At 38.6% G+C, this 22,549-nt stretch overlaps 1 protein-coding gene across 1 annotated transcript in view; it reads right to left on the bottom strand.

Moving 5' to 3' along the window:
• The window catches only part of LOC136250635 (E3 ubiquitin-protein ligase rnf213-alpha-like), a 486,640-nt gene that overhangs the window by 160,129 nt on the left and 303,962 nt on the right, over window positions 1-22,549 (bottom strand). Inside the window, exons 54-55 of the mRNA XM_066042860.1 lie at window positions 531-635; window positions 139-252 (exon numbers count right to left, since the gene is read on the bottom strand). Of these exons, the coding sequence (XP_065898932.1) occupies window positions 139-252; window positions 531-635 (219 nt within the window). The remainder of the gene's footprint in view (window positions 1-138; window positions 253-530; window positions 636-22,549) is intronic.

Raw genomic sequence — 22,549 nt, 5'->3', positions numbered from 1 at the left:
CAATAAGATAAATAAATGTATAAACATCTGAATAATTATAGTATGTATGTATGTATGTATGTATGTATGTATGTATGTATGTATGTATGTATGTATGTATGTATGTATACACATATAAAATAAAATAACAATACGTACCTCACGGTCCTCCTTATTCAATAGATTTTGAAAAGTGATATCTTTGTCATAAAACCACTGAAACACTATCATCGCTCGTTCAACATCTCTCAGACTAACAAAACTGCATTCATCCTAAAAGATATCATTTACTTCATGCATGTAGTCTAAAGAATGAGCTACAAATAAATTTAACTGAAAGGTATTATTGCTATATCTATTAAATTTATATACAATGAAGGTAGTAGATTAGTGAAATGCTATCAATTTTACCACATATATGCATACAGCTAAAAGTACTAACTATTTAAGTTTCTAACATGGTATTGTGTGTTGTACTGTAAACTTCAGATTCATATGTATGTATTGCACATCTATACTTATGTAAGCTTCTATGTACAACAATGGCTTACCTTCTTTGATCTCATAAATGATTGTGAAGCTTTTAAAATTTTAGCAATTGCTTTAATTAATTTATCTTTGTTACTGTGACTTGATAGCTGTTTACTTTCACATACCTAATATAAACAATTTTAGTTGCAATTTAACAATTCAAATAGATTACAATAACTACAGTAGGTGTTAAAAGAGTTCTGGCATTTTGTTTAGTGATGAAATGCCATCACAAAACACTGGTGAATCTGAGACAGAATGCCACCGGAATGGCAACAAACACTCCCTAAAATGCCATGGAAATACAGTAGCTAGGAGCCACTGTGAATTTAAGCCTGTGCTACGTCTGTTACAATTAGCTACCTGCACTGTATGTATGTATATATATATATATATATATATATATATATATATATATATACATCACGATCACATGAAACTTCAAAGCAGCAGCCGCCAGTTGCAGATTAGGTCTACACACCTCAATATATATATATACGTACCTACCTGGGAATATACTTACCTGTAGTTAGGTTATATATACTGACCTATGGTTTGAGGCACATGACTAATAGCCCACAGAGAGCCCAGGGTGACCAATCGCCAGGAGTGTATCTAGCCCAAGCATGATGCCCGGGCAAGCCCATTACCTGTACACCTAGTCCAGTGAACAACCTGTGTGGGTTAATTCATCAAATTGTTGCTTTCCAGTGCATTGCATGGCTAACTACAGTTGTTAACTCTTATCTGTATGTATATACAATAGCTTATCAGTCTACAATCGCTCCATACTAGTCTCTAGCTACGATGCATTTATTGATTGTGGGACTGCAGCATCATGTGCCACACAACCCACACATAAGAATTTTTCAACTCATAATGAACAACACTACTGAACTGATAGATTTCTTGTATTGACTTGTACTTGTGTGGATCACAAAAACTGTCATGACACCGGTTCATCTACTCAGTAGGGGCACCACTTCCTGTAACCAGCCACCAACTCTGCTGAAGACAAAGTATTGTACTACAGCAGTTCTCTCACATTGTTCCCTTGACATGCCTTCATCGTAGTTGCATCACAATAAATCCGGGCACTGATTATTCAGCATTACCTGCTGAATCAAGTAGCCAAACAGCTAGTCGTCTTGAGTATTTTCCTTCACACGGTATGTATACAGGCAAACTCCAAATTACAATATCATCACTTCGATGCGACAACAAATTGGCACTATTTGTTTTAGGCGAGCACATCTCCGTTTTTCAGATTTAAATATAGTAACTTGTAATCTATGGGGTTATTATTAGAAGTCAGACTTAATTAAATGCACAGTACTTATTAGTCATGCAAGAATTCGCTGCAGCGTTTGCTACAGTTAATGGCGCTATAGTGATTAGAATCGTAATTAATAAATTGTAAACAATGTATTTTCATGTGTGGCTGCCGTGCCAGTAGATATTCTGATTCCCGGGGCAAGGTGAGCTGATGCCTGGGAAAATGCCCGGGTGTAGCTATGCCACTTCCAATCACCCCATCCAGTACAATCACTGGATTCATTTTATAGACATACCCTCATGACTTCAAAGATGGGTGACAGTAGGTAATGTTGCTTCTATGTTTGTTGATATGAACGGATCCTAGAGATATACAGAAATGTGGTTACTATGTACCACAATTCGATTGTGCGTTGTGAGCGATCTCTCAATCACTAGAGGAAGCCTATGAGCTGCTAAACTATGGCAAATTACATGTGAGATATTATATCAACTTTGTGTGTGTGTGTGTGTGTGTGTGTGTGTGTGTGTGTGTGTGTGTGTGTGTGTGTGTGTGTGTGCGCGCACGCACATGCATATGGTGTGTTAGTATTTCATATAGTGCATTTTATTTATGAGGCATAGTATACATCATATGAATCCTGGCTACTTCAGTGTATTGCACTTCTATACACCCCTCATCCTCAGTTACTGTTGATAAACCCCTTGCCTTCAGCTCAGAGTTTTAAACACACAACACTTCGGATTTGGGCAATACACCTCTTAGCCATGGTTTATATATAAGATAACAGTTTTCAGAATTCTGTTATTTTCCACTTCACAGGTTAACACAAGAAAGATACACCTCTACAAGTTGTTATAAGTCTAAGAAGGTAGTTAGCAATTGTTTTACCGACTGCTCAGTACCATTAATAATGATTTGTTGCAGCAACAACCGAGACCACTGTGGTGTACTGTACAGTCTTATGTTCCTGTGCTGCATGGTTTTAGTCTATTGTTGCAATCATGTAACTAGTACAACCTGATTAATCATGTGAGGAGCAAGCAACAGGTTAATTTTTGAAGGTGTCATAGTCATTGTCATGTTATACCCTGCAAAAGAAAATAACATAACAACAGTTACAATCCAATCATAACACATTGTTAATAGTTGTGCAGTATGCTGATGTGTACTCTACCACTGGTCTCTCTGTTTGCGTAACACAGTAGTTTCCGTGTATATAACTTAAATTATTTTAAAGTAATTTCCTATGGGAAGAAGACAAGTAAAAGCTATCTAATCAAAAACAGCCAAGCTGTAAAAAAAGGTGCAGCCTCCAAGAAATGGCTGTGATGGTAGGTTAATGGTAAAAATGTTAATAATGACAATTCAGGTGAATTTGTGTTGCCTCCTCCAAGTTTCACTAGGATTTGGCACCAAATTCACCTGAATTGTTGTCGTTATTAAAAGTTTTTCCATTAACCTACCATCACAGCCATTTCTTGGCCACCACCTTTGATTTCACATCTTTTTTACCCTGGCTTTTTTGGAGGCCGCACCCTGCTTGGCTTTTTTTGATTAGATATCACTTCTTTTGGTAATTTCATACCTAAAGTCAGCCTATGGCCAGCTTTATGTATTTCTTTTAAATCGTCTTTTTTCTTTACTACAGGGAGAAGATTATTATGAGGAAGAAGATTTTAATGATTTGTTTAGCTACATGTACATTTAGGCAATAATTTACAATTGTGTTGATTGATCATAAAAAATAAGTCACACGGGTTGAACTGTTTGCAGCTGAATACTCTACAGGGAAATGTGTATGTAGCTGAAAGTTCTACAGGGAGCCTCACAATGTAACTGTACTCTTTGACTACATGGTGAATGGTTTGTAGTTGAACTCATCACAGGGTGGCTTATTTCTAGCTGAAACACTCCATGAAATGTAGCTGAATTCTTTCTTTTTTTTAGCTGATCTCTCTATGGGTGACTTGTCTTCAGCTAAACTCTCTACAGGGTGACTTGTTTCTAGTTGATCTCTCTACAGGGTGATTTGTTTCTAGCTGATCTCTACAGCGTGACTTGTTTCTAGTCCTCTACAAGGTGACTTGAAATGTAGTTGAACTTTCTACTGGGATACTTGATCAAGCTAATCTCTCTACAGGGTGTTTTGTTTCTAGCCGATCTCTCTACAGGGTGACTTGTTTCTAATCGATCCTTCTACAGGGTGATTTGTTAAAAGCTGCTCTTTCTACAGGGTGATTGAAATGTAGCTGATCTCACTACAGGGTGACTTGTTTCTAGCTGATCTTTCTACAGGGTGATATTTTTCTAGCTGATTTCTCTTCTTATTGGCTGAACTCTTTACAGGGTGACTTGCTTCTACCAGATCTCTCTACAGGGTGATTTGTTTCGAGCTGATCTCTCTACAGGGTGATTTGAAATGTAGCTTATCAAGACACACGATAGTGTGTCGAGCGGCCCAAGAAGCTGGCACACCACACCGTGGGTATATTGACAGGAAGAAAGAAAACGTCATTTTCACACCTTTGTATCTTGGTGATACCTTATCTGATTGGAACCAACTTTGCCGCAGAGTTGCCTGCCAGCTATGGGAGTCCACATTCCAAATTTGAAGGAAATTGCTAAAGCAATTTCCGAGTTATGAGCAGCCAAAGTTTCAGTTTTTTCTTTGTTTTTCTTCTTATTATTCTTCATCTTTTTGCACAGTTGCACAAATTGCTATAAAATGCAAACGCGTACTCCAATTGCCTTGACATTTGGTACACAGAAAGGGAGTCCAAAGGCGAATCCTAGTATCCAATTTGGTATGAATCCAATGAACGGTTAAGGATTTATGACCAATTATTCACGTAAAACAAGATCGATTTGTTGTCACGCCTACAGGGTAAACCACTTCATGGAATGAGTTGAAAATCGTTTCTTGGATAGATCAACCATTTTAGGAGTGCCTTTTGGTGGTTTGAAAGCAATCGAAATAAAGATCATGGAGATATGACACGAAACCGAAGGTGTGTAACAATTGTGCGATCGTGATCTGTGAATAAAATACCAATACTTTTCACGCCTACCAGGCAAACCGCTTAGAGCAGTGAGTTGAAAATCGTTGTGTAGCTGGAATAGTCATCGTAGAAAGTACTTGCAGTAGTACAGAAGAATTGGATTACAAACCACTGAGTTATGATTCCAAAGCCAACTCCGTGTAGAATATGTGAGATCGAGATACTCTAATAGAACAGTCACCCTAATAGAGCATTCAGCTAGTTCATGACTTACTCCATTATAGATTTAGTTCAGCTACAAATATATCACTGTGAAATTATTACAAGTCACACTGAAGAGAGTTCAGCTATCAACAAGTCATGCACCCTGTAGAGAGTTCAGTTACAACCAATTCACTCTGTAGAGAATTCTGCTACAAACAACTCTTCATGTAGAGAGTTTAACAACCAATATCTACCCTGTAAAGTGTTCAGCTTTACTAATTATAACAAGTTACTCTGTAGAGAGATCAGCTAGAAACAAGAGAGAGCTCAACTAGAAAACGTCACCTTGTAGAGAGTTCAGCTACAAACAAATCACCCTGTAGAGAGTTCAGTTACAACCAATTCACTCTGTAGAGAATTCTGCTACAAACAACTCTTCATGTAGAGAGTTTAACAACCAATATCCACCCTGTAAAGTGTTCAGCTTTACTAATTATAACAAGTTACTCTGTAGAGAGATCAGCTAGAAACAAGAGAGAGCTCAACTAGAAAGCGTCACCTTGTAGAGAGTTCAGCTACAAACAAATCATCCTGCATAGAGTTCAGCTACAAACAAATTACATTGTAGAGAGATAAGCTAGAAGAAGCCACCTTGTAGAGGGTTCAGCTGTGAACTGATCACTCTGTAGAGAGTTCAGCTAGAAACAAATCACCCTGGAGAGAGTTCAGCTACAGCTACAAACAAATCACCCTGTAGAGAGTTCAGCTAGACATAAGTCACCCAGTAGAGAGATCAGCTAGAAGAAGTTATCTTGTAGAGAGATCAGCTAGAAGAAATCACCTTGCAGAGAGTTCAGCTACAAACAAATCACCCTGTAGAGAGTTCAGCTACAAACAAATCACCCTGCAAAGAGTTCAGCTACGAAAATATCACCCTGTAGTGAGTTCGGCTAGAAGAATTCACCTTGTAGAGAGTTCAGCCACAAAGAAACCACCATGTAGAGAGTTCAGCTTCAAACAAATCACCCTGTAGAGAATTCAGCTACAAACAAATCGCCCTGTAGAGAGATCAGCTAGAAGAAGTTACCTTGTAGAGAGTTCAGCTACAAGAAACCACCATGTAGAGAGTTCAGCTGCAAACAAATCACCTGTAGAGAGTTCAGCTGCAAACAAATCACCCTGTAGAGAGATCAGCTAGAAGAAGTTATTATATTATATTATATATTATAATGTGCAGAACCTCAAAAAGAGTATGTGGCACAACATTACAAGTGGGTGAGTTGTGGGGAAGGGGGGTGTGACATATTACAAAACAGTTCGTACATACAGTCATGTTATTATAAGTGTTCTTTTGAAGTGATCTAGAGTTGGAGAGTTAATGGTTTGCTGGCAAAGGCTGTTCCACAATCTGATGGCTGACGGGAAAAAGGAATATAAGTGAGTGTTAATTCTTGAGTAAGGGAGCTGATAGCAGAGTTGATGATGGCGAGTGTGGGAGGTGCAAGGGATAAGAGATTGGTTGCAAGGCATATTTATCAAGTTATTAGATATCTTATACATCATTGTAGCTTTTATGCATGCTCTTCTATTTTGTAGACTTTTCCATCCAAGGTTGTTAATAAGGTTAGTTACACTAACAGACCAAGAGTAACTGTTCGTAACAAATCTACTTGCACGCCTTTGAATCTTTTCCAACATTAGGATATCTTTTTGAGTATGGGGATCCCAAACTGTGCACGAATATTCTAGAATTGGTATAACTAAGGATTTGTAACAGGATTCCTTGATGTGGGGTGGACAGGATTTTAAATTTCTATGCAAAAATCCGAAGACAGAACTTGCCTTTTTGGAAATATTGGAGATGTGCTCTGACCAGTTCAGTCTCTTATTAATGGTAATTCCTAGGTATTTAACTGATGAAACTTGTTTTATAGCTGTACCATCCATTCTATAGGTTATGGTTAATGGTGAACGTTTGTTTGTGATGCAAGAAATTCGCACTTGTTAAAGTTAAACAGAAGTTGCCAATCCTTGGACCATTTGACCAGTCTGTTGATGTCATCCTGGAGAAGGTTTTGATCATCTCTGGTTTCGATTTTGCGATATAATAAGATATCATCAGCATATAGTTTGATTTTGGAGGCTATATTTAGGGGAATATCGTTTACAAAGCATAAAAAAAGGAGGGGGGCTAAAACAGTTCCTTGGGGTACACCAGATGTTACTATGGAAGAATTGCTACTTGTGCCATCTATTGTTACTTTTTGACTTCTATTATAAAGATAGTGCTTGATCCATGACAAGAGGGGGCCTCTGATCCCATAATGTGATAGTTTATTGCATAGTCTGGAGTGTGGAACTCTATCAAAAGCTTTTGAAAAGTCCAGAAAAATGCAGTCCATTTGTGCATTATCATTGAGGCAGTTGACTAAATCATCTATGGTTGTTATCAGTTGAGTTTCACATGATTTGCCTGCTTGAAAGCCATGTTGTTCTTCAGCCAGAATGTTATAGTTAGTTAAATGTGAAAAGATACAGCTGTAAACAATATGTTCAAGAATTTTACTACAAATTGACGTTAAGGAGACAGGACGATAATTGCAAGTCTGAGTACGGCTGCCCTTCTTGAAGATGGGAATTATGTTTGCAACCTTCCAGTCATCCGGTAGAAACCCTTGGTGTAAGAATGATTGAAAAATCAGAGTTAAAATTGGTGCTAGTTCCTCTGACAGCTCTTTTAAGAAATATGCTGGAATATTATCTGGTCCAGTAGCTTTGTGATGGTTTAAAGTACGTAATAAATTGGCAACTCCCTCTTCAGAAATTGAAATGTGTGGTATTTCAGGAAAAGGAATACCATTCATTGTAGGTACTGCTGACAAGTCTTCTTGGGTAAATACTGATGTAAAGTAATCGTTGAATGCATTGGATTTTTCCTGGCTGTCTGTAAGAGTAGTATCATTAACATGTATTGGGGGTATACTACATTGATCTTTTTTTGGTGTTTAATGAATGACCATAGCCTCTTTGTTACGTTACCATTTTCGGCTTCAATAAAGCTGTTGATGTATGCATTGTAAGCTCTTTGACATTCCCTTTGGCATTCTTTTTTAAGACGATAATACAACTGCCATTCCTCAGCACAATGAGAATGTTTAGCTCTGTTATAACAACGCTGCTTTCTTCGTGAAAGCCTTTTTATGAAGGGGGAAATCCAGGGTTGGTGATTTTTGGTAGAAGTAACTTTGGAAGGTATTAAACTGAGGCAGTCGTCACACAAATTTTTAAAATCATTCCACAGAATATTGACAGGGAGATCAGGGGAATATTGAGATTGTAAATTATAGAGAACTGTCGAACTTTTTCCTTAATAGAAGGTAAATTTGCCTTTCGCCATAGATAGATTTTCTGTAAGGTGGGGGGTTGGGTTCTTGCAGTCACATGAGATAGCACTACGACGGCCTCATGATCACTAATACCAGGGATTGCTGTACATTCTGTAACTAAAGAAGGCCGGTTTGTGGCAAAGATATCTAATATATTATGATTCCTGGTGGGAGAGTCTACAAGTTGAGTCAAGTTATGATCCGCCAAAGCATCAATAAGTGTTTCACATAGTTGAGTTGGATAGTTGTTTCCATTTACACAGTTAAGGTTCCAGTCTATGTTTGGTAGGTTCAAGTCCCCTGCCAACCAAATAATATCATTAGGATTTGAGGTAATAATGGAGTTGATAACAGAGCAGAGATCATTCAGATACTGATAATTAGAGTTAGGTGGTCTATACACAGAAATCAAAATTACTGATTGGGAATACAGAAGCATTCGACAGGCTACCATTTCACATGAAGTTGACAGTGCAATCTCTTCACTGATAAAATTAGATTTACATGCCAGAAAAACTCCACCATACCCATCAGCTCTATCCCGTCTGTATACAAAGTATGTGGAAGGAAATATTTCATTGTTATGAACAGTTTCAGACAGCCAAGATTCCGTGCCAGCTATAAAATCAGGGTCATTTTCATTGATTAGGTTTAGGAAGCTTGGTTTCTTTGCAAGAACACTTTGACAATTTAAAATTAATAACTTGAGTGGAGAACTGTTTGACTTGTTAATTAGTACAGGACTACATTTAGGCTTTACAGATACAAAAGTTTTACTCCTAGAAAAACGGTATTGGCTACACATTATTAACAGATGCAGCTGACGAAGTGTGACTAACTACATTTATAGGGTTGGATTTAAATGAGATGATCTGACCTTTGCGAATGCATAGGTTTGGTTCCCCTGCACCTCTGCGTCTGTGCAACTCTGTTCTGAGACTCTTCTGGTGTGATCTTTCCTGATATGAAAGATCTAATCAAAAACAGCCTAGCTGTAAAAAAAGGTGCGGCCCCCAAAAAGGCCATGGTGAAAAAAGATGTGAAATCCAAGGTGGCGGCCAAGAAATGGCTGTGATGGTAGGTTAATGGTTACATTTTAATAACAACAATTCAGGTGAATTTGGTGCCAAGACCAAGCGGCACAAAATTCACCTGAATTGCCGTTATTAAAATGTAACCATTAACCTACCATCACAGCCATTTCTTGGCCGCCACCTTGGATTTCACATCTTTTTTCACCATGGCCTTTTTGGGGGCCGCACCTTTTTTTACAGCTAGGCTGTTTTTGATTAGATATCACTTCTTTTTGTATTTGTATACTGCAAAGCCGGCCTATGGCTGGCTTTGGGGCTTTTTTAACCCATGTGTTTTTTTCTTTACTACAGGAAGAAGAAAAGAACTTAAAGAAGAATTTTAGTACTTCAATTATTTTTGATTTTATTAGTAATTATACAAATTATATACATATATTTATTACATGCCCATTATTTCCCACAGGATATTTTTTGCAGCTGATCTCTCTACTGGGTGACTTGAAATGTAGCTGAACTATATACAGGATGGTTTCTTTGTAGCTGAACTCTCTACAAGGTAACCTCTTCTAGCTGGTCTCTCTACAGGGTATTTTGTTTCTAGCTGAACTCTCTACAGGTGTTTTGTTTGCAGCTAAACTCTCTACATGGTGGTGTCTTTGTAGCCGAACTCTCTACATGATGGTTTCTTTGTAGCTGAACTCTCTATAAGGTGACTTCGTCTAGCTGAACTCTCTACAGGGTGATTTTTTTGTAGCTGAACTCTCTGCAGGGTGATTTGTTTGCAGCTGAACTCTCTACATGATGGTTTCTTTGTAGCTGAATTCTCTACAAGGTGACTTCGTCCAGCTGATCTCTCTACGGGGTGATTTGTTTCTAGCTGAACTCTCTACAGGTGATTTGTTTGCAGCTAAACTCTCTACATGGTGGTTTCTTTGTAGCTGAACTCCCTACATGATGGTTTCTTTGTAGCTGAACTCTCTACAAGGTAACTTCTCTACAGGGTGATTTGTTGTAGTTGAATTCTCTACAAGGTCGTTTGTATGAGGCTGAACTCTCTACATGGCGGTTTCTTTGTAGCTGAACTCTCTACAGAGTGATTTGTTTGCAGCTGAACTCTCTACATGATGGTTTCTTTGTAACTGAACACTCTACAAGGTGACTTCTTCTAGCTGATCTTTCTACAGGGTGAATTGTTGTAGCTGAACTATCTACAAGGTAACTTCTTCTAGCTGATCTCTATACAGGGTAATTTGTTTGTAGTTGAATTCTGTACAGGTGGTTTCTTTGTAGCTGAACTCTGTACATGATGGTTTCTTTGTAGCTGAACTCTTTACAAGGTGACTTCTTCTAGCTGAACTCTCTACGGGGTAATTTCTTTGTAGCTGAACTCTCTATACGATGGTTTCTTTGTAACTGAACTCTCTACAAGGTAACTTCTTCTAGCTGATCTTTCTACTGGGTGATTTGTTTGCAGCTGAACTCTCTACATGGTGGTTTCTTTGTTGCTGAACTCTCTACAAGGTGAATTCTTCTACCTGATCTCTCTACAGGGTGATTTGTTTGTAACTGAACTCTGTACAAGTGCGTTTTTGTGGGTGATCTCACTGCAGGTTGATTTGTTTGTAGCTGAACTCACTAAAGGGTGATTTTGCTTGTAGCTGAACTCCTTGCATTGTGTCTAGTTTCTAGCTGATCTCTCTACACGTTGATTTGTTTGTAGCTGATCTCTCTACAAGTTGATTTGTGTGTAGCTGATCTCTCTGCAGGTTGATTAATTTGCAGCCGATCTCTCTACAAGGTAATTTGTTTGTAGCTGAACTGTCTGTAAAGTGATTTATTTGTAGCTGATCTCACTGCAGGTTGATTTGTTTGTAGCTGAACTCACTAAAGGGTGATTTTGCTTGTAGCTGAACTCCTTGCATTGTGTCTAGTTTCTAGCTGATCTCTCTACAGGTTGATTTGTTTGTAGCTGATCTCTCTACAAGTTGATTTGTGTGTAGCTGATCTCTCTGCAGGTTGATTAATTTGCAGCCGATCTCTCTACAAGGTAATTTGTTTGTAGCTGAACTGTCTGTAAAGTGATTTATTTGTAGCTGATCTCACTGCAGGTTGATTTGTTTGTAGCTGAACTCACTAAAGGGTGATATTGCTTGTAGCTGAACTCCTTGCATTGTATCTAGTTTCTAGCTGATCTCTCTACAGGTTGATTTGTTTGTAGCTGATCTCTCTACAAGTTGATTTGTGTGTAGCTGATCTCTCTGCAGGTTGATTAATTTGCAGCTGATCTCTCTACAAGGTAATTTGTTTGTAGCTGAACTGTCTGTAAAGTGATTTATTTGTAGCTGATCTCTCTGCAGGTTGATTTGTTTTAGCTGAACTCTCTACAGGGTGATTTACTTGTAGCTGAACTCCTTACATTGTGTCTAGTTTCTAGCTGATCTCTCTACAGGGTGATTTGTTTGTAGCTGAACTCTCTATAAGGTGATTTGTTTGCAGCTGAACTCTCTACATGGTGGTTTCTTTGTTGCTGAACTCTCTACAGTGTGTTTTGCTTGTAGCTACTCTCTACAGGGTGATTTGTTTCTAGCTTATCTCTCTACAGGTTGATTCGTGTGCAACTGATCTCTCTACAAGCTGATTTATTTGTAGCTGAATTCTCTGCAAAGTGTTTTGTTTGTAGCTGACCTCTCTTCAGGGTGATTTGTTTGTAGCTGATCTCTCTACAGGGTGATTTTTTTTGTAGCTGACCTCTCTTCAGGGTGATTTGTTTCTAGCTGATCTCTCTACAGGGTGATTTTTTGTAGCTGACCTCTCTTCAGGGTGATTTGTTTCTAGCTGATTGCTCTACAGGTTGATTTGTTTGTAGATGAACTCTCTACAGGGTAATTTATTTGTAGCTGAACTCCTTACTTTGTGTCTAGTTTGTAGCTGATCTCTCTACAGGGTGATTTGTTTGTAGCTGATCTCTCTACAAGTTGATTTGTGTGTAGCTGATCTCTCTGCAGGTTGATTTGTTTGTAACCGATCTCTCTACAGGTAATCTGTTTGTAGCTGAACTCTCTATAAGGTGATTTGTTTGTAGCTGATCTCTCTGCAGGTTGATTTGTTTTAGCTGAACTCTCTACAGGGTGATTGCTTGTAGCTGAACTCCTTACATTGTGTATAGTTTCTAGCTGATGTCTCTACAGGGTGATTTTTTGTAGCTGAACTCTCTTCAGGGTGATTTGTTTCTAGCTGATCTCTCTACAGGTAGATTTGTGTTGATTTGTTCATTGCTGATCGCTCTAAAGGTTGATTTGTTGTAGCTGAACACTCTGCAAAGTGTTTTGTTTGTAGCTGATCACTCTAAAGGGTAATTTGTTTGTAGCTGAACTCTCTCCACAGTGACTTGTGTGTAGCTGAATTCTGTGTAGCTGAATTCTCTAGAGAGTGACTTAATTGTAGCTGAATTCTCTACACAGTGCATGACTTGTTTATAGCTGAACTCTCTTCAGTGTGACTTGTAATGTTCTGAATCTCTATAGTGATATATTTGCTTAACTCTCCACATGGTGACTGTCTTCTTGCTGAACTGTCTATAAGATTAACTGTTTGCAGCTGAACTCCCTACAGAATAACTTGTGATGTAATAAAATTCTATAATGGAGTAAATAAATTAGCCGAATGCTCTATTAGGGTGACTGTTCTATTAGAGTATCTCGATCTCGCATTTGCTACACGGAGTTAGCTTTCGAATCATAACTCAGTGGTTTGTACTCCGATTCTTCTGTACTACTGAAAGGGCTTTCTATGAAGATTATTCCAGCTATACACCGATTTTCAGCTCATTGCTCTAAGCGGTTTGCCTAGTAGGCGTGAAAACTAATACTATTTTATTCATAAAAATCGATCGCGTAATTGTGACACAGGTTGGGTTTTGTGTCATATCTCCGTGGTCTTTATCTTGATTCCTTTCAAACCACCAAAAGGCACTCCTACGATGGTTACTCCATCTACATAGCAATTTTCAACTCATTCCATGAGGCGGTTTACCCTGTAGGCGTGACAACAAATCGATCTTGTTTTACGCGAATAATCGGTCATAACTCCTGAACCATTCATCGGATTTGTACCAAATTTGATGCTAGGATTCGCCTTTGGACTCCCTTTCTGTGTGCCAAATTTCAAGGCGATCAGAGTACGCGTTTGCTTGTTATAGCAATTTTTGCAAGTGTGCGAAAAGACGAAGAAGAAAAAAAAAACGAAGAAAAAACAACGAAACTTTGGCAACTCGTATCTCGGAAATGGCTGGAGCGATTTCCTTCAAATTTGGACTGTAGACTCCCTTGGCTGGCGGGCAACTGTGTAGCAAATTTGGTTCCAATCAGATAAGTGATCACCGAGATACAAAGGTGTGAAAATGACGTTTTCGTTCTTCCTGTCAATATACTCACGGTGTGGCACGCCGGCTTCTTGGGCCGCACGACACACTATTGTGTGTCTTGATCTGGTGTGATGTAAATTCTATGATATGTTTCATTTTTAGCTTGATGGAGAAGTTTGGCCTTTGACAAAATGTTCTTTTTAGAAGAGACATTTTTGACTTCAACTTTTAGTAGGCGCTCTCCAGATTCTTTAACATGGCCTATACGGGTGGTATTGACTACCTCCAGCTCATCAACACCTAATTCTTCAGCCACAGAGAGAACAAATTTTTTATCATGATCACGTTTTGCAGAAGGTTCCGTGTGCTCTGATTCAGGAACTTTATGAAATATAAGGTTCAGCTTTCGGTGTTCACGATCTTTGTATTCATCAACAATTTTAAGTGCAAATTGGCTTGAGGAGCTGCTAAAAGTTTCAGCCACAGGTGCAGCAGCATGGGGGACAGTTGGTTTTTCTCCCCAGTGTGAAGACAACTTCTTCATATTATTTGTTAGCTCAGCTAGGTGATTTTCCATGGTCTGTAGCCTGTGCTCTACACCTTTATCGGTACTTTGCAATGAAACAGACTCTGGTTTGAGTAGCTCTGGAATGCTAGGCTCACAGGACTTGCAAAACCAATGAAGGGATTGGAATTGCTTAATTGCCTTTAGCATATTTGGAGAAATAGATTGGCAGTCACAACAGAGCCACAGGTTACATTTTTCACATTGAACAAGACATGCATCCGATTCTGACTTACCAATTGCACATTCACTCTCAGATAACTGATCAGTAGAACCTTCTGATGACTTTTCTTTATTTGTGGCTTTCTTTGTCGCATCGTACAGACCAGGGCGTCTCTTCTTACCATTTCTGTACTTTGTCATTTTAATTAATGCCTATCAACGGAACAGGAAAACAGGAAAACAAGCAAAGAATAGGCTCGCCTTTCCGGGTACCGTTTTATATATTAGACCAAGTAATATAAAACCACGGCACAAGGTTTAACGTGACGGCTGACAGAAGAGTAAAAAAAGTGACAACTCAATAATCAAAGAAAAATTTATTATATTTTTTATTTTCTTTTTCTTTTTAAGTTACCTTGTAGAGAGTTCAGCTACAAAGAAACCATCATGTAAAGAGATCAGCTGGAAACAAATCACCCAGTAGAAAGTTCAGCTACGAATAGATCACTCTGTAGAGAGTTAAGCTAGAAACAAATCATCCTGTAGAAAGATTAGCTAGAAGGATCACCTTGTAGAGAGTTCAGCTACAAAGAAACCACCATGTAGAGAGTTCAGCTGCAAACAAATCACCCTGAAGAGAATTCAGCTAAAAACAAATCACCCTGTAGAAAGATCAGCTAGAAGAAGATACCTTGTAGAGAGTTCAGCTACAAAGAAACCAACATGTACAGAGTTCAGCTACAAACAAGTCACCCTGTAGAGAGTTCAGCTACTGTGTAAACAAGTTACCGTGTAGAGAGATCGGCCAGAAAAAAGGAGAGATCAGTTAGAAACAAGTCACCCTGTAGAGAGATCATCTAGAAACAAATCACCTGTAGAGAGTTCATCTACAAGCAAATCACCCTGTAGAGAGTTCAGCTACATTTCAAGTCACCCAGTAGAGAGATCAGCTGCAAACAAGTTATCTGTAGGGAATATTGACATGTAATACTATATGTAGTACATATATAATTTGTACATTTACTGATAAAATCAGAAGTAGTTAAAGTATTTAAAATCTTCTTCATCTTTTTCTTCTTCCTGTGATAAAGAAAAAAAAAGATAGGTTAAAAAAGCCCCACAGCCAGCCATAGGCCGGCTTTGGGGTACACAAATCCAAAATTAAGTGAAATCTAATCCAAAACAGCCAAACTGTAAAAAAAAGAGTGCGGCCCTCAGAAAGGCTATGGTGAAAAAAGATGTGAAATCCAAGGTGGCGGCCAGGAAATGGCTGTGATGGTAGGTTAATGGTAAAAATTTTATTAACGACAATTCAGGTGAATTTTGTGCCAAGACCAAGTGGCACTATATTCACCTGACTTGTTTCTAGCTGAACTCTCTACAGGGTGACTTGTTTCTAGCTGGTCTCTCTACAGGGTGATTTGTTTCTAGCTGATCTCTACAGGATGAATTGTTTCTAGCTGATCTTTCTACAGGGTGACTTGTTTCTAGCTGAACTCTCTACAGGGTGACTTGATTCTAGTTGATCTCTCTACAGGGTGACTTGTTTCTAGCTAAACTCTCTACAGGGTGACTTGAAATGTAGTTGAACTCCCTACTGGGTGACTTGATCAAGCTGATCTCTCTGCAGGGTGATTTGATTCTGGCTGATCTCTTTACAGGGCTGCCTGTTTCTACTGAGCTCTTTACAGGGTGACTTGAAACATAGCTGAACTGTCTACAGGGTGATTTGTTGCAGCTGAGCTGTCTACAGGGTGACTTGTTTGTAACTGAACTCTCTACAGGATGATTTGTTTTTGGTACTAGTTGAAGGGTGATTTGATTGTAGTTGAACTCCCTATTGGGTGACTTGTTAGCTGAACTCTCTACATGGTGACTTGATTGTAACTGAACATTCTAATAGAGCGACTTATTACGTAGCTGAATGTTCTATTAGGATGACTGCACTGTTAGAGTATCTTGATCGCACATTTGTTACACCTAGTTCACTTTCATAGTGTAGCACAGTGGATTTTAATCTGATTCTTTGTAAATCACTGAAAGATCATTCTAAAATGATTTATCTACCTCTCTACCTGTTTTCAGCTGATTCCGTTAACTAGTTTGCCTGCAAAGGTGTGGCTTTCCTTTTTATTAACAAAACTCAATCGTGCGCATTTTACAAACGGTTGGTGTTTTTGTTATAACTCCATGACTGTTAGTGCGATTTCTTTCAAACCACAAAAGGTTTGCACTACGATGGTTACTCCAATTTTCAAGTCATTCTTTCAAGCAGTTTACCCTGTGGCCATGACAACAAATCGCTATCAAAGTTTTTGAAAATCATGTATAACTCCCTTGTTCTGTATCCAATGTGTATGAAATTTGGACTGTAAACATGCTACATTACATTCTTACAGCCCTCCAAAGTTGAAGAAAATCGACTACAGCATGCATGAGTTATAGCGATTTTTCTAAGTGGAGCGAAAAGAAGATGAAGAAAAACACAATGAAACTAAGATGAACTTTGAAGGCGCATATCTCAGTGATGGTGTGGCGGATTCAGCTCAAATTTGAAACGGGAGGTTCCCCACCCTGAGGGAATTTCCACAGCAAAAATGGTTAATTTCCGGTAAGGCATTATTGAGCTACGGATGCATGAAAACGGCATTAATTTTTCTTGGTTACTATAAATTACACACTTGTCTGTCGCGCCTGTACTTGGCCGTATGACACACTATTGTGTGTCTTGATCTATACCAAAACAGCCAAGCTGTAAATAAGGGCGGATGTATTAAAACGGCATTAATTTCTATAAATTACACACTTGTCTGTCGTGCGCCCACACCGGCTGTACTTGGCTGTATGACACACTATTGTGCGTTTTGATCTATACCAAAACAGCTAAGCTGTAAAAAAGGGTGTGGCACTCCAAAAATCCCAGGAGAAAAAATGTGAAATCCAAAGTGGTGGCCAAGAAAGGGCTGTAATGGTAGGTTAATGGCAATTCAGGTGAATTTGGTGACAAGAGCAGACAGTATCAAATTCACCTGAACAGTTGTTCTTAAAATTAACCAACCATCACAGCCATTTCCCTTGGATATCACATCAAGACACACAGTAGTGTGTCTTGTGGCTAAGGAAAGCTATTGCATTCGGGAATGTGACAGACAATTGTGTGTTTTACAGGAACCAAAAAACTTGATTTTCATGCAAATGTGCCTCAGTAATGGCTAAACAGAAATAGACTATATTTTCTGTGAAGACCCTTGTGATTGGACATCATCCATACAAAGTTTGAGCTAAATTGGTCCAGCTGTCTTTCAGATATGCGGCTTCAATGTCTGTCTTGTTTTCTTAGTATTTTTCTTCTGTTGTTTATTTTCTTTTCACTTCACTTACAAAAATTGCCATAACTCATGCAAACCTTAATGGATTCTTTTCAAATTTGGAGGGTATAAGGAGCACAATTATCTTCCAATTTGTGTACATATTGGTAGACGTAGAGCAAAGTTAAGAGCAATTTTCCAAAATTGTAAGCGTGGTGTATCATTTTATTGTCTACAGGGTAAACTACTGACAGAAATATATTAAGAATCAGTATGCAGATACTGTAACCATCATAGCATGGATTCTTTGTGATTTGGAAGTACAGAGAGTATTTTAAATAAGGAATTATAAAGCAAAAACCAAACATGTGAAACAAGCACAATCAAGATACTCTAATAGAACAGTCACTGGGAAGCAAAAAAAAAAAAACATGCACAAAAAATGTTTTAAAAATTGTTCAGAGCAGGAACCTCCATACTTACACCCAAACCGTTTACCACTCTGCCACTGCTATCAGTTGCTCATCTCACTTAATTTCTACCTTATCAATGGAAGTTCTAGTTTACTGCACCGAAATATATGGATAATCTAGATTCTATGTATGTTGTATTAAAAGTGCTTCTTAGGAAAAGTGTGTGTTCTATTAGAGAAGTGCTAAAAAAAATGTGTAGAGTACTACAATTTAAAAATAATAAGTAGTCAGGCTACATACCAAACATACAAGAGTCATACGATTTAAGACACTTTCATAGAGCAGTAGGCTTCGCTGTGGTTGGTTATCACACCTACTGGCCTAAACTGCTTATATTATGCAAACTAGTTGAATTTTCTTGCAAGTGTCAGGTAACTATCAAGGTACAAATCTTCAGTAATGTTATGGAAATCAGTTTAATTATCTATGAAAACCAACCATACATGCATGTACCAAGTGCATTTCGAGAACCCTTAATACATGCAACATTCAGCAACAAGCTAAATGTCTAAAAATCTAGCTCCTCTGTTTACCTGTAGAAAAAGGGATAGACAAAAGCCAACATAGCTATACAAATATAAAAAATAAATGATAACCAAACAGCCCGGTTGTGAAAAGGGTGTGGCCTTCCAAAAATAGGCTAATATGAAAAATATGTGATATCAAAGGTGGCGGCCAAGAAATGGCTGCAATGATACATTACACAGTATAATATCATTGCAGCCATTTCTTGGCTGCCACCTTTGATATCACATCTTTTTCATACTATCCTATTTTTGGAAGGCTGCACCCTTTTTCATGGCTGGGCAGTTTTGGATTAGATCTTTTTTCACCCTGGCTTTTCTGGGGCCACACTTTTATTCTCAGTTTTTGGTTGTTTTGGCATAGTTATCACTTTTGTATGCTCCAAAGCCAACCTATGGCTTTGAAGCTTTTTTAGTTGTCTTTTATCTTATCTGCAGAAAGGAGGAAGAGATCAAGAGCTGAATCTTTGTGCATATTTCCAATTCATACTTTATGCAACTTTTTATAAAAAATTAATCCTGAATAAAATTATCACATGACATCTCCCCTACAAGTTGGCTTAATTGTTTGTAGCTTGCTTGTAGCGGGTTGCTGTATTTGATGGATTACGGATTGACGGATCACATGATGAACATATTCCACTGCTCATTGGATATGTTTATAAGCATTGTGTCAGTATATAATCTATGATTAAATATACTTGGCATAATAATTATTTTACAAAACGCTGCACACATCACTTCATCGCTTAAATGCCCACACACCGTTCTAGCTACGTGATCACTGTAACAATTGAAGGTAAAGCTACCCAGTGGCGTAGCTAAGGTGGGTACTGGTAGGGCACAGGCCCAACCAATCAGTTCCAGTGCCCTACCAACTCAGGTACTCACCGTACGTAGCAAACTATAGTTAAATTGTGCGATACAAACTGTAATATGAAGCCTCCTACAGCTATGTAACTAATAATATTATTATGCAAACAAAATGTACATACAGCTAGTGTCCTACTAGAGATGACAAATTTTAGCTGCAAAACGCCAGCAAATTGAATTTCAGTATGTAATTTTCAAAACTTTTCCTTGGGGGGCATGCCCCAGACCCCCCTATAGCTGCAGCATGCTTTGCATGCTGATTGCTGCAGCTTGTACACATACAATTGTGCCCAACCAATCCTTCTGGGCTAGCTACGCCACTGAAGCCGCTGACATAACATTATTACATTTGTAGATTAAGTTTACTACCTTTGATCAAACTGAAGTATTAAAGCCTAAGTCAGGCAGTATTTTTTCTTTTGTCATTTAGTCGGGAAGGTGAGACTAATTACAGCCAGCCCATGCTGCAGATGTGATCCTACAATCATTCTATAATTTATCTTCTTTTCTCATGTGAGGAGAGTGTGTCCTGGCCATCAGACTGCTGAATTGACCTGCTTTCCTGTTCATAATCTTCGCTTCAATAAAGAAGATTGTCAATAGCTAATCAGCTCGCCAAGTTAACTAAAAATCCATAGTCTCCTCAAACACCTGCCTATCCATGGCTGACGATGTACACGTGCAGCACCAGATTGTGGACTATATAGACGTACTATATATACGTATGACCGTAAACGGCCATAGCTAAATCCGTAAATCTGGAATGGTGCATGGGCATTTTAGTGATGAAGTGAAGTATGCAAAAGAAGAAGAAAAAAAATTGAAGTATGCAGCGTTTCGTCATTATTAGTAAAATAATTATTATACCAAGTATACTACAACACTGACACAATACTTATAAAAAGCAGTGGAATATGTTCATCACGTGATCCGTCGATCCGCCAAATACAGCAACCCGCTTGTAACTGACTTTTAATGTAGCTGAACTCTCTACAGGGTGACTTGCTGTAGCTGAACTCTCTACAAGGTGACTTGTTTGTAGCTGAACTGTCTTTAGCGTGATTTGTTGTAGTTGAATACTCTACAAGGTGAATTGTTTGTTCTCCACAGGGTGACTGGTTGTAGTACAACTCTCTACAAAGTGACTTGTTTGTAGCCGAACTCTTTACAGTGTGACATGTTGTAGCTGAACACTTGACTTGTTTGTAGCTGAACTCTCCACAGGGTGAACTGTTTGTAGATAGGCTGGAGTTTTAATATACCCATAACTCTTTTTTTTTCAGAGTTTCCTGTAAAATTAGCCTGTTATGCTCATTTTTGTGCTTTTCCTTTTCCAATTATGTCTTAAATTTTAACCCTACAGAGCTAAAAGCATTACATAAATAATCACAAAATTAACATTATTTTGTACCAGACAACATCTGTTATTCAAACTTGATTAAAAGCTGGTAATTTTACCCTGGAATTGAATCTTTAGCAATATCACCGCAACAGTTGCAGCTGAACTCTCTACAGGGTGACTTGTCATAGCTGATCACAGGGAGAATTCTAATGTACCTGAACTCTATACAGGGAGACTTATTTGTAGCTGATTTCTCTACATGGTGGCTTGTAGCTGAACTCTCTACAAGGTGGCTTGTTTGTAGCTGATGGTAAAAGAGTTACCGTAGAGTCTGGTTGTTAAGCGCACGTACATATTAAGCGCATATTAAATATTAAGTGCATGCTCATTTCCTGCAACTAATCATGGCTGATAGGCGGCGCACCTGCTCAAACACGTGGCAAAGTTACAGCAGAGAAGAAAAGTTAATCGTTACTCAGTGGTACTGGAAAAATGGGAGAAACTTGTACCAAACATGTAAAAACTTCGATTTAAACTCACAAACTGTGCTTCAATGGATAAAGAATGAGAAAAAGATACGAGAACGTGTTGAATTTGATCAAACACCACAATACCCAGCAATGGAAGATACCTTGTACAAGGAGTAACGAAACCACCGGAAATGAGGAATTAAAGTCAAGGGGTGGTGGTTTAAAATGAGAGCAAAGCAACTGCTTCAAGCAACAGACTCGGTGTCTCACTTCAAGTTCTCCAATGCATGGTTTGATGGGTTCAAGCGGCGTTATAACATCAGTTTGAGACGACCAACTAATAAAGCACAACGTACACCAGCAGACAAAAAGGAGCTAATTCAAAGTTTTCATCGAAAGATTTGTCAGGAAGCAGCTGTGGGGCCACAAATAGGGAAATTAGGTCAGTTTGGCAGTGATAATGTGGCTAATGTTGACCAGACTCCTATGCCATTCATGTTTACAAATGGGCCTACATATGAGGAGAGAGGTGCAAAAACAGTGTGGGTCCAAGGTTGGCCTTCTGGCTTGGATAAACGTCAATGCACAGTCCAGTTTACCTTGTTTGCAGATGGTGTTCCTAGAGTAAAGCCTTTGGTGATTTTTAGAGGAACTGGAAAACGAATTTCACTCAGAGAGAGGTTCAAGTATGATCAACGTGTTGGCATTAGATTCCAACCGAAGGCTTGGTGTGATGAACCCTGTATGAAACATTGGGTACGTAATCATTGGAAGCATAATGTTAAAGGTAAATGATGCTGTTGCTTGACCATCAAAGCCCAGAAGACACCACCTGTGCTAACCATGTTAGAAAATGAATGCAACACTATTACTGTTCTCGTGCCCCCCTGGTTGTACCAGTCTTGTCCAACCACTGGATGTTGTTTTTAATGCTCCTTTCAAACAGGCAGTTAACAAGCTAGCTACTACACATATGGAAGCACACGTCAATGATTACTTGCAGGGTACCTTTACAGAAAGCAAGCGACGAATCCTGTTGACCAAATGGATTGGACAG

Source organism: Dysidea avara, chromosome 3 (genome assembly GCF_963678975.1).
Source record: "Dysidea avara chromosome 3, odDysAvar1.4, whole genome shotgun sequence".
Classification (NCBI taxonomy): domain Eukaryota; kingdom Metazoa; phylum Porifera; class Demospongiae; order Dictyoceratida; family Dysideidae; genus Dysidea; species Dysidea avara.
The sequence above is the reverse complement of the archived record's forward strand: the minus strand, read 5'-3'. Positions and strand labels throughout refer to the sequence as shown.